This window comes from Pseudophryne corroboree, chromosome 9 (assembly GCF_028390025.1).
Source record: "Pseudophryne corroboree isolate aPseCor3 chromosome 9, aPseCor3.hap2, whole genome shotgun sequence".
Lineage (NCBI taxonomy): Eukaryota > Metazoa > Chordata > Amphibia > Anura > Myobatrachidae > Pseudophryne > Pseudophryne corroboree.
Window position 1 is genome coordinate 79,182,509 of NC_086452.1, and position 13,634 is coordinate 79,196,142.

A 13,634-nucleotide genomic window follows, 5' to 3' on the forward strand; every position below is an offset into this window, starting at 1 on the left:
TATATATATACACTGCTCAAAAAAATAAAGGGAACACTAAAATAACATCCTAGATCTGAATTAATTAAATATTCTTATTAAATACTTTGTTCTTTACATAGTTGAATGTGCTGACAACAAAATCACACAAAAATTATCAATGGAAATCAAATTTATTAACCCATGGAGGTCTGGATTTGGAGTCGCCCTCAAAATTAAAGTGGAATAACACACTACAGGCTGATCCAACTTTGATGTAATGTCCTTAAAACAAGTTAAAATGAGGCTCAGTAGTGTGTGTGGCCTCCACGTTCCTGTATGACCTCCCTACAACCCACACAAGTGGCTCATGTAGTGCAGCTCATCCAGGATGGCACATCAATGCGAGCTGTGGCAAGAAGATTTGCTGTGTCTGTCAGCGTAGTGTCCAGAGCATGTAGGCGCTACCAGGAGACTGGCCAGTACATCAGGAGACGTGGAGGAGGCCGAAGGAGGGCAACAACCCAGCAGCAGGACCGCTACCTCCGCCTTTGTGCAAGGAGGAACAGGTGGAGCACTGCCAGAGCCCTGCAAAATTACCTCCAGCAAGCCACAAATGTGCATGTGTCTACTCAAACGATCAGAAACAGACTCCATGAGGGTGGTATGAGGGCCCGACGTCCACAGGTGGGGGTTGTGCTTACAGCCCAACACCGTGCAGGACGTTTGGCATTTGCCAGAGAACACCAATATTGGCAAATTCGCCACTGGCGCCCTGTGCTCTTCACAGATGAAAGCAGGTTCTCACTGAGCACATGTGACAGACGTGACAGAGTCTGGAAACGCCAAGGAGAACGTTCTGCTGCCTGCAACATCCTCCAGCATGACCGGTTTGGCAGTGGGTCAGTAATGGTGTGGGTGGCATTTCTTTGGGGGGCCGCACAGCCCTCCATGTGCTCGCCAGAGGTAGCCTGACTGCCATTAGGTACCGAGATGAGATCCTCAGACCCCTTGTGAGACCATATGCTGGTGCGGTTGGCCCTGGGTTCCTCCTAATGCAAGACCATGCTAGACCTCATGTGGCTGGAGTGTGTCAGCAGTTCCTGCAAGACGAAGGCATTGATGCTATGGACTGGCCCACCCGTTCCCCAGACCTGAATCCAATTGAGCACATCTGGGACATCATGTCTCGCTCCATCCACCAACGCCACGTTGCACCATAGACTGTCCAGGAGTTGGCGGATGCTTTAGTCCAGATCTGGAAGGAGATCCCACAGGAGACCAACCGCCACCTCATCAGGAGCATGCCCAGGCATTGTAGGGAGGTCATACAGGCATGTGGAGGCCACACACACTACTGAGCCTCATTTTGACTTGTTTTAAGGACATTACATCAAAGTTGGATCAGCCTGTAGTGTGTTTTTCCACTTTAATTTTGATGGTGACTCCAAATCCAGACCTCCATGGGTTAATAAATTTGATTTCCATTGATAATTTTTGTGTGATTTTGTTGTCAGCACATTCAACTATGTAAAGAACAAAGTATTTAATAAGAATATTTCATTCATTCAGATCTAGGATGTGTTATTTTAGCGTTCCCTTTATTTTTTTGAGCAGTGTATATACATATATATATATATATATATACATACTAGGGTCTCAATCTCTGCTGATAAGGTATCTGTCCACGCTGCTACAGCGCTATAAACCCACGCCGACACAATCGCCGGTCTGAGTAGTGTACCAGAATGTGTGTAAATGGACTTCAAAGTACTTTTACTGCACGCTATCTGCAGGATCCCTGAGGATAGCTGTTAAGTCAGCGCTACCTTTTGGGCAAACGTGACACCCTAGGGGAAGATTCCCATCGTATCCTGGCCCTAGTAGGGAAAGGATACTCCCTGAGAATTCTTTGTGGGAAACTGCAGTCTCTTGTCTGGAGGTTCCCGCTCTTTTTCTTCATGAGAGGAGGGAAATTTACCTCAGCTTTCTTCCCCTTAAACATGTGTACCCTTGTGTCAGGGACAGATGAGTCATCAGTGATATGCAAAACATTTTTTATTACAATAATCATATATTGAATACTTTACTGCCATTTTGGCTGTAACTTTGCATTATCATAGTCGACACTGGAGTCGGACTCCGTGTCGATATCAGTGTCTATTATTTTGGATAGTGAGCATTGAGAGACTCTGAAGGTCTCTGCGACATAGGGACAGACATGGGTAGATTCCCTGTCTGTTCTCTAATCTTTTGTGCAATAAATTTACCTTAGCACTTAATTTCACATATCCAAACAGGTGTCGGCGTTGTCGACGGAGACACCACTCACACACACATTTGCTCCATCTCCTCCTTTTACCTCAGACATGTCGACACACACATACCGACACACCACACACTCAGGGAATGCTCATCTGAAGACAATTCCCCCACAAGGCCCTTTGGAGAGACAGAGAGAGAGTATGCCAGCACACACCCCAGCGCTATAAACCCAGGAATAACACAGTAACTTAATGTTAACCCAGTAGCTGCTGTTTATATAGATTTTTGCGCCTAATTATGTGCCCCCCCCCCCTCTCTCTCTTTTTACCCTCTTCTACCGTGTATGTGCAGGGGAGAGCCTGGGGAGATTCCTCTCAGCGGAGCTGTGGAGTAAAAATGGCGCAGGTGAGTGCTGAGGAAGAAGCCCCGCCCCCTCGACGGCGGGCTTCTGTCCCGCTTAAATATAAATTTTCTTGGCGGGGGCTCATACATATATACAGTGCCCAACTGTATATATGTGTACTTTTGCCAAACGAGGTCCATATGCTGCCCAGGGCGCCCCCGCCCTGCACCCTTACAGTGACCGGAGTATGTGAGGTGTGTGGGAGCAATGGCGCACAGCTGCAGTGCTGTGCGTTACCTCAGTGAAGAACGGAGTCTTCTGCCGCCGATTTCGAAGTCCTCTTGCTTCTCATACTCACCCAACTTCTGTCTTCCGGCTCTGCGAGGGGGACGGCGGCGCGGCTCTGGGATCGGACGACGAGGGTGAGATCCTGTGTACGATCCCTCTGGAGCTAATGGTGTCCAGTAGCCTAAGAAGCAGGACCTAGCTTCAGAGAGTAGGGCTGCTTCTCTCCCCTCTGTCCCACGATGCAGGGAGTCTGTTGCCAGCAGTGCTCCCTGAAAATAAAAAACCTAACAAATACTTTCTCACAGCAAGCTCAGGAGAGCTCACTGAACAGCACCCAGCTCGTTCGTGCACAGTCTCAAACTGAGGTCTGGAGGAGGGACATAGAGGGAGGAGCCAGAGCACACCAGAATCTAAATTCTTTCTTAAAGTGCCCATGTCTCCTGCGGAGCCCGTCTATTCCCCATGGTCCTTACGGAGTCCCCAGCATCCACTAGGACGTTAGAGAAATATAACTAGCTCAGGGTGTTCGCTGTCACTTAAAAACACACACACAAAAATATATTTATATAAAATCAGGTTTCATATGGTCTTGTTTCCATAATTGTGACTTCATATTGGTCCTACACAACCTCCAGATTTGGTTGGGCTTTGTGACTAGCTAATGCCCCTTCCCCCCCCCCCCCCCCCCCCCCCGAGATAAATGGTGTGCATGCAGTAGCTTCCAGGACTCTGGTGAGGGGGACAAGTGATTAGGGTGATTTTTCAGGGTGATTATTTTAAGTTCCTCCTTCACCATAACCCGTAGTTCAGCTTTAAGACTAAGGGGTATATGCAATTGCGGTCGAATTCCCGAAAATGTCGAAAAACGGGACATTTACGCCCAAAAAAAAAATTTCGACAATGCAATACAGTACTTTTCGTCAGAAAAACGGACTTTCAAAATTCGACTTTTTGAAATTCGACATTTGTCAAATTCGACATTTCTGCAATGGTACAAATGCTGCAATTCGACAAAAGTATATTCAATTGAAGATTGTAAATTCGACAACAGTGCTTTTAGACAGTAAATTTGTCATTTTCAATCCGCCACACTTTGCTGGCGGAATCTAATAAAAAAATTTAAAAACATGTTTGTTTTTTTGTGTTTTTTTTATTGGTAAACGCATATCTATTTATATTAGAAGGGATTAGGTACTTGGTTTGTTTATTTTGGAGGCACAAGTATTATTTATATATTTTTAAAAATATATATATATTTATTTATTTTAAATGGAATGGTAAAAATCAGGGGGGAAAAATGCGTGGGGTACCCCCTCCTAAGCATAACCAGCCTCGGGCTCTTCGAGCCGGTCCTGATTCTAAAAATCCGGGGGGAAAACTGACATGGGATCCCCCGTATTTTTAAAACCAGCACCGGGCTCTGCGCCTGGTGCTGGTGCAAAAAATACGGGGGACAAAAAGCGTAGGGGTCCCCCGTATTTTTTACACCAGTATCGGGCTCCACTAGCTGGGTAGATAATGCCACAGCCGGGGGTCACTTTTATACAGCGCCCTGCGGCCGTGGCATTAAATACGCAACTAGTCACCCCTGGCCGGGGTACCCTGGAGGAGTGGGGACCCCTTCAATCAAGGGGTACCCCCCCTCCAGCCACCCAAGGGCCAGGGGTGAAGCCCGAGGCTGTCCCCCCCCCCCCCCCATCCAAGGGCTGCGGTTGGGGGGCTGATAGCCTTTTGAAAATTTAAAGAATATTGTTTTTACCAGTAGTACTACAAGTCCCAGCAAGCCTCCCCCGCAAGCTGGTACTTGGAGAACCACAAGTACCAGCATGCGGGAGAAAAACGGGCCCGCTGGTACCTGTAGTTCTACTGAAAAAAAATACCCAAATAAAAAGAGGACACGCACACCGTGAGAGTAAAACTTTATTTCACACATGCCGACACACACATACTTACCTATGTTCACACACCGACCTCTGTCCACTTGTCCAAAAAGAATTCACGGTGTACCTGAAAATAAAATTATACTCGCCTGATCCAGTGTCCTGTGGTCTTTTTTTTATAATCCACGTACTTGGCAAAAAAAAAAAACGAACACCCGGACCAGGCGGACTGAAAGGGGTCCCATGTTTACACATGGGACCCCTTTCCCCGAATGCAGAGACCCCCCCGTGACTGCTGTCACAGAAAGGTCTCTTCAGCCAATCAGGAAGCGCCACTTTGTGGCACTCTCCTGATTGGCTGTATGCGCGTCTGAGCTGGCAGACAGCTCATCGCACAGCTCCCTCCATTAGTTTCAATGGTGGGAACTTTGCGGTCAGCGGTGGGGTTACCCGCGGTCAGCCGCTGACCGCGGGTAACCTCACCGCTGACCGCAAAGTTTCCACCATTGAATATAATGGTAAGGCTTTGCGATGCGCTGTCTGACAGCTAAGACGCGCATAGCCAATCAGCAGAGTGCCACGACGTTGCGCTCGCTGATTGGCTGAAGGGACCCTCTGTGACAGGAGTCACGTGGGGTCCCGGCATTCGTGGAAAGGGGTCCCATGTGTAAACATGGGACCCCTTTCAGTCCGGGTTGCCGTTTTGTTGTTTTGCCAAGTACGAGGATTATTTAAAAAGATCCGGACACTGGATCAGGTGAGCAGTGATCGCAAAAACGCGCTATAACGCGTATTTTACGCGTTATAGGCAGTGGGGGACTCAGTTTTGAAAAACGAGGGGGTCCTGCGGGACGCGCTGTGACTCCCCTACCAGTCACTGCAGGCAGCATCACACGTCTCTTCAACCAATCACTGCTGGCAGCGTTTCCTCTCATCCAATCACCGCGGCAGCCTCCGTCCTGACTTCTCTTCCCGCTCTGCAGCTTGAATCCTCCTCCTTGGGCTCCGGGTGACAGCAATCGAATCCTGGGGCTGAGACTCGGGGATTTAGCAGCGCTCTCTGTGTCGGCCGCAGGGCGGATTCCAGGTTTGACTTTAAAGGTGAGGACGCGCTGCGCTGCACGGCAATGCGCTGTCAGTGTGGGATCCGTCCTCCTCCCTGTCCTCACCCGTCTGCGCTGCCGCGGGATACGGGGCTGACGCAGCGAGTGAGAGGTGCTGACCACACAGCCTGGCAGACGGGACAGTGAGCGGGGCAGCGGCTACTCTGCTGCTCTGTCCGCTCCTCGCCTGGCTCATTACATAGGGAGGGAGGGTAATGCGGCTGCTGGGGGGCATTGCTACAGCCTTGATAAGTTAATATTGATATGGTGTTGTGAGTACTCGTCACAGGCAGGACACCCCTTCCAGTGACACCTGCAATGACTGGGCACCCCCTTCCTGCACAATCACTGTGGACACCACCCTCCCTCACTGACACCCGTGATCGCTGTGTCTGGTGGGGTCTGAGGTGGTGGCTGCAAAGTGTGTAAAGTGCTGTACCCGCTGCAAAGTGTATAAAGTGCTGTACCCGCTGCAAAGTGTATAAAGTGCTGTACCCGGTGCAAAGTGTATAACGTGCTGTACCCGGTGCAAAGTGTATAACGTGCTGTACCCGGTGCAAAGTGTATAACGTGCTGTACCCGGTGCAAAGTGTATAACGTGCTGTACCCGGTGCAAAGTGTATAACGTGCTGTACCTGGTGCAAAGTGTATAACGTGCTGTACCCGCTGCAAAGTGTATAACGTGCTGTACCCGGTGCAAAGTGTATAACGTGCTGTACCCGGTGCAAAGTGTATAACGTGCTGTACCCGGTGCAAAGTGTATAACGTGCTGTACCCGGTGCAAAGTGTATAACGTGCTGTACCCGGTGCAAAGTGTATAACGTGCTGTACCTGGTGCAAAGTGTATAACGTGCTGTACCCGGTGCAAAGTGTATAACGTGCTGTACCCGGTGCAAAGTGTATAAAGTGGTATACCCGGTGCAAAGTGTGTAACGTGCTGTACCCGGTGCAAAGTATGTAACGTGCTGTACCCGGTGCAAAGTGTATAACGTGCTGTACCCGGTGCAAAGTGTATAACGTGCTGTACCCGCTGCAAAGTGTATAAAGTGCTGTACCCGGTGCAAAGTGTGTAACGTGCTGTACCCGGTGCAAAGTATATAACGTGCTGTACCCGGTGCAAAGTGTATAACGTGCTGTACCCGGTGCAAAGTGTATAACGTGCTGTACCCGGTGCAAAGTGTATAACGTGCTGTACCCGGTGCAAAGTGTATAACGTGCTGTACCCGGTGCAAAGTGTATAACGTGCTGTACCCGCTGCAAAGTGTATAACGTGCTGTACTCGCTGCAAAGTGCATAAAGTGCTGTACCCGGTGCAAAGTGTATAACGTGTTGTACCCGGTGCAAAGTGTATAAAGTGGTGTACCCGGTGCAAAGTGTGTAACGTGCTGTACCCGGTGCAAAGTATATAATGTGCTGTACCCGGTGCAAAGTGTATAACGTGCTGTACCCGGTGCAAAGTGTATAACGTGCTGTACCCGCTGCAAAGTGTATAAAGTGCTGCACCCGGTGCAAAGTGTATAACGTGCTGTACCCGGTGCAAAGTGTATAACGTGCTGTACCCGCTGCAAAGTGTATAAAGTGCTGTACCCGGTGCAAAGTGTGTAACGTGCTGTACCCGGTGCAAAGTGTATAACGTGCTGTACCCGGTGCAAAGTGTATAACGTGCTGTACCCGGTGCAAAGTGTATAAAGTGCTGTACCCGGTGCAAAGTGTATAACGTGCTGTACCCGGTGCAAAGTGTATAACGTGCTGTACCCGGTGCAAAGTGTGTAACGTGCTGTACCCGGTGCAAAGTGTGTAACGTGCTCTACCCGGTGCAATGTGCATAAGCGGCACTACTGTGCGGTGTAATGTGGATTGGCACTATTATGTGGCCACGCCCCTAAATTTTTGCGGCGCGCCTTCGGCGCGCATTGTCTGTTCCTTACAGTGTAGGGTGGGGAGCACCAATTCACTTTTTGCCACAAGGGCACCAAAATGTCTAGTTACAGCTCTGGTGCAGTGTCTGTATGCTACACAGCCCAGCAGCTTTGTCACTTCCCCCCTCCTGCTACACTTTTGTAGTGTCCAAATCAAGTCTGTGTTTTTATGTTTGAATCGGTAATGAGATTAATTTGAACCTTCACTCCAATGGGACCCAGAAAAGGACCGGTAGGACCCCAATTTTTAAAAGTGAGTGGTCCCTGGGACCCACTTTTTTTCCGGCTCAGCGCGATCACTGGGTGAGTATAATTTTATTCACAGGTACCCCGGATTCTTCAGTGACGAGGGGGGCGTGGCAGTCGGCGGGTCAACATAGGTAATTATGTATGTGTCGGCATGTATGAAATAAACTTTTACTTTCACGGTGTGTGTCTCCTGTTTTTATTTGGGTATTTTTTCCCCAGTAGAACTACAGGTACCAGCGGGCCCGTTTTTCCACCCGCATGCTGGTACTTGTGTTTCTCCAAATACCAGCTTGCGGGGAGGCTTGCTGGGACTTGTAGTTCTTCTGGAAAAAACAATATTCTATCATTTTACTCAAGGCTATCAGCCCCCCATCCGCAGCCCATGGATGGGGGGACAGCCTCGGGCTTCACCCCTGACCCTTGGGACTGGTATAAAAGTGTCCCCCGGCTGTGGCATTATCTGTCCAGCTAGTGGAGCCCGATGCTGGTGTAAAAAATACGGGGGACCCTTACGCTTTTTGTCCCCCATATTTTTTGCACCAGCACCAGGCGCAGAGCCCGGTGCTGGTTTTAAAAATACGGGGGATCCCCTGTCAGTTTTTTACCCGGATTTTTAGAACCAGGACCGGCTCGAAGAGCCTGAGGCTGGTTATGCTTAGGAGGGGGGACCCCACGCAATTTTTTTTCGGGGGTTTTCCCGGGTTTTTTTATATTTTTACAAGTCTAATCAAAATCCGTCAAATCGGCCGTTTTTCGACAGCGGGACTGTCGAATCCGTTTTTTTATTGAATATGTTGAATTCCGGCACCCACTTGCCGGAATTCGACGGTCGAATTGTGTCGAATTAAAAAACGGGCGAAAAATTGCCGCGATTCGCCGGCAATTGCATATACCCCTATATGTGTTCTTTATTTTCCTTTCCTACTTTGCTTTACAGTGCATTTTTTCCTTTATTGATAAATTCACAGTTTCATCTCTGTGTTTTTAAAATTGTTACAACAGTCCCAATGTTACCGAATATACAGAAACTGTTTATTTCACTTGTAGGTGCCCAAATGCTGCATTTTTGTGCTCACATTTGTTTTATTGATGGATATATTTTGCAAATATGTTGTTACTGTCGTCGCTACAGTATATGTTTAAGACAAATAGAAACCGCTGAAATTGGCAGTTCTTAAAGGAGTTGGTTAGATTAGAGGATTTGACTCTTCAATTAAATCCAGTAAATTGAAAAGGACCTTTATGTAATATAAATATACTGTGTGTGTGTGTGTGTGTGTGTGTGTGTGTGTATATATATATATATATATATATATATATATAATTATTATTATCCTTTATTTATATGGCGCCACAAGGGTTCCGCAGCGCCCAATTACAGAGTACATAAACAAATAATCAAACAGGAAAACAGCAACTTACAGTTGACGACAATATAGGACAAGTACAGGGTAAATAAACATAGCTACATCAGCATATTATATATATATATATATATATATATATATATATATATATATATATATATATATTTTATATATATATATATATATATATTAGGAATTATTTGATATTTTAATTAGAGTACGTGGGTAATTATTATATTCTATTAGAATTTGACTTTCTCGTACATCTGTGAATACATTTACATGTTTCAGGAAAGTCTATGTATACAGTACAAGACATACCAATTTATTTTATTTAAACATTGCAAAAATAAAGTGTACATCAACCCCGCCTCTAACTTGGTGTTAGCCAACGTAACATATTTTCCCCATTGCAAACATAAAATAGATGCACCGCACTGACAAACTCTTTAAGTTGACGAGTTGTCTGGTGTTGACATGTGAATTGTTCTTCTTTGTGTCAGTTTTGTTCTTTCCCATTATAATAAATACTGAAGAGCTGATTAAACTCTTATACCAAATTTGCATCCATTGATGAATAAATAAACTCCCAAATTTGTAAGTGTTCCAGCAACTCCCCAGGTGGCTAACAGTCATTGCAAATGTAAAATATATTTCACAAAACACAGGGCAGAGATTAGCTTTCAAGTTCTCATTAATATTAGTCTGATGAATACAGAGCAATCTGACTGTTCCGTGTCTCCGCTGTAAGGTGGTATTAGGGGAGTACTGCTGGAGCCGCTGAAGTGGGGATTGGTGTTAATCCCTCTCTTGAGTCCTGATTGCCCAAAACTAATGAAATAATCACAGATGACCAAGGAGGGAGCTTCACAGGTGTGCGCAAAAGGGACAAAAACATATTGAGTTGCTGGTATTTCCATCTCTCATATTTCTGTGGATACTGTATGGAAAGCTGGTTACTGGCTGATGAGGTGTAATGCAATCTGACTAACAGAAGCAGCAGTATAGCTGGAAACAATGACATGCTGATGGCAACTTGGCAAGACCTCACTTAAAGGAGAATTTATCTTCCAGTCTATGGCTTAGTCTGTTATAAATGGTCCGTTAATTATAGCGTAGTAGTTATTCTGTGTTGTAGTCATGATGACCTTCACAATGTGGAAAGTACATGTCGATGTTAGGTTTTGTGGTTAGGCTACGGTTTGGGCTTAAATATTGTAAAAATGCTATGTCAACTTGATGACCATGTATACGTAATGCCGACGTCTGCGTTCTGAATATCGACACAGATCAAAATTTGCAAAGTCGAGATTTTGTACCATTATTGTGCTCCGTGTCGCTCCCTTTTAGCTGCAGCTTTGGTGTTGGTCATTCGGCAAATTATATCAGCACGATGTCCCGTTCAGGGGTATTCTGTGTTCCTTGTTCATCTAGGAGGGGAGGTGGGATGGTGAACACAATAAATTGTCACATTATCGCTGAATGAGAGGTCCCTGGCTTCTCTTTACTTTCTAGAGGTCAAGCAGGACTATATTGGCTGACCTTTCTCTATATACAAGCACTTCATTGAACTGGCCTCTGTAAATACACTATAGTCACAGCACAGGGCAATTAGCACAAGTCCATGCCAGCTTGCCTCTAATCATCGCCACAGTTATCATCCGTTTGACCGTCTCTCGGGTAAGGGGTTTTGTTTGTTTCCATTGTGTATATAGGAAGATGTCTGTATTAAGCCTTTTTTATTTTCTTTTTACCCCATAAATAATACAGTCTAATAAGTGATCGCAGTGGTGTAAACACTGTGATAAGGAATATATTATTATAACTGTATACAAGGAAAAGCTAAAATGTGCCCAGACATTCTTAGTAGCCACCTCCACGGCCACTTATTCAAGGTAATGAGGGACAAGTAATCTCCGGTACCTATTATACCCTGGGACTCTTGTTTCCATGTGACTTAGGTTGTAAGCTCGTTGAGGCTGGACTATTTTTTACCTTCTATTAGGTGTCATTGTATATCATATCTTTTTAGTTCAATTCCCTCAGCGTATGTTGTGTAATATGTTGGCGTTTTCTCAAGAAAATAATTTCTTGTTGTTGTGTTTTATTTGAACGTTGTAACCTATGACAACGAATCCCTATAACATGATTTTGTTTTTATGTTGTAGGTAAAAAGAAATGTTTATGACCTCACCAGCATCCCTGTTCGCCATCAGTTGTGGGAAGGCTGGCCTGCATCTGCCCAGAACGACACTGTAAGTGGTCCTGTTGAGTATTTGTTTGGTTTGTGTATTGTGTGATGTAGAGCGCTGGTTCATGGCTGCCGCCGGAGAGTTCTCCAATTGGCAGATGTGCTATATTGACAGTATAAGTGTCAGGTTCCTTATAGGCTTTAGACCTAAAACATTGTTCGATAGATGCTAACATGTCATCACAAGCCAGCCTGTGGGGACTTAGAACACAGTCTGAAGTTTTGGTGACATGGGTACGGATCATTAGGTCGACCCTATTTAAGTCTACTGTCAGTACCACCCCTTATGGTCGACAAGATCAAAAGGTCAACAGGGTCATTAGGTCGACAGGTGAAAAGATCGAAATAGAAAAAAAAGGTTGACACAACTTTTTTTATTTTTCTGGTGTCGTTTTCGCCGTCAAAGCTCAGGAAGCCCCAATTAGTGCAAAGCGTCCCTTTGCATGGCTCACGACTGCGGACAAGGTGCTTGCTCCGCTACTGCTGCACTCTGCACAGGTTACTATTCCCAGTCATAGTACACGTAGATGGTGAAGTATGAAAAGTTTGGGGGGGGGGGGGGGGGGGAATGCAATTAAAAAACCTTTCAAAAGTTGTGACGACCATTTGAACCGGTCGATCTTTTGTACTTGTTGACCATAAGCACTGTTGACCTTTTACGTGTCAACCTAATGCATGTTGACCTTTTTCCCTGTCGACCTATAATGCCAACATCAACCTTGCTTCATTACATAGTGGCTGAATCTATGCTTTGTTCCCAGCTCATATACAAATCTCTCAAACATTATGGAGTCCTCTTCTCAATAACACTTGCTTGGTTCCTCGGCCTTCCACATGCAGGGGGCTATAAACTGCAACATCATCACATGCTTAACAGATTTGCTTGGATGAGAAAATAAGCCTTGCTTTCATTTCAGCATTCTACGCCGGACACCCGTACAGTGGTCCTTTAATACCTTCAGTCACATCTACAGTAGTAAGAAGTATATAGCCCCAAGGGACGTTGTTACAGAGCATCCTGCTTTTCATTTAATATATCACATTTTTGCGGAAATAATAGCACTTATTATATCCCGTTGAGTGCAGTTCCTGTATCCCTGCAATGAGACTCTGATTGCTGAAAAATTAGCTGCTGGATCAACAGTTGTAACTATAACCTGTGGAGATCCTGGTGACATGTGAATGTCAAACCTCTCTCTAGCTGTGATGTGATGACAGAGCACGGTAGGGCAGAACAAATATAATCATGTGATTTCAAACACACTGCGGAGCATCTACTAACTTCTGTGCAGCAGAGTTGTCATCAGCTGTGCAGACATGAACCTCCCAGGAAGGGTAAAGCGCTTTGATGGCCGTTGGACTATCGTCAGGGTCCTGCTCTTTTAGTGCTGTATGTGGGTAGACTAATCAAATAAACAAAACATATTCATATATTTTCTTATCCTTCCCCTCTCTCTCTCCCGAGCCAGATTACGCCGTAAAGGGTAATTGACACCTATACACAGCGGAGACTGACGTTTTTTGGGCCTAGACCAATATTGGTTTAACCCATAGAGTGGCTGCTTCTAATGTGCCTTGGAAGCGGCACTGCCTGCAGAATGGTTTGTGAATGTTGGTTTTAGTCATCATGCGGCTCCCAGCGCACCTCAGACATGACCCAAGAATGGCGTAAGCTCTAGTGAGTTGGTGGTCTGTAGCCTCATGCATAAGGTTCAGCAAGCTTCCCCCCCATGCTTTGTAGATGACAGGTAGACTTTGGTACTATTCACAGATTTCCTACGGTAAGCCATGGTTACGTGCCTGAAGGTATGCAATTACGACCCACAACTGGCCCCAGAAACACTAGTTATCGCTCCTAAGGGTGCGAGCAGAAATCCGCATTAAGTGCACCATCGGGGTCAGTCATGGGCTTTACCGCAGGCAGTCATTAAGTAGCACTGGGTACTTAACCCAGGAGCTAAAATCCAGCTGCAAGTCCGGTGGTTAGTTGGATCGTCTACTTTACCCGCTG

At 46.0% G+C, this 13,634-nt stretch overlaps 1 protein-coding gene and 1 long non-coding RNA gene across 5 annotated transcripts in view; one reads left to right on the top strand and one right to left on the bottom strand.

The window, feature by feature from the left end:
• Positions 1-13,634, top strand: part of FAF1 (Fas associated factor 1) — a 599,080-nt gene that overhangs the window by 389,877 nt on the left and 195,569 nt on the right. For all 4 annotated transcript variants that reach the window (XM_063939564.1, XM_063939566.1, XM_063939563.1 and 1 more), the window contains one exon: positions 11,541-11,627. In XM_063939564.1, the coding sequence (XP_063795634.1) occupies positions 11,541-11,627 (87 nt within the window). The remainder of the gene's footprint in view (positions 1-11,540; positions 11,628-13,634) is intronic.
• Positions 1-13,634, bottom strand: part of LOC134957572 (uncharacterized) — a 115,213-nt gene that overhangs the window by 62,253 nt on the left and 39,326 nt on the right. The gene's annotated exons all lie outside the window — the stretch shown is intronic.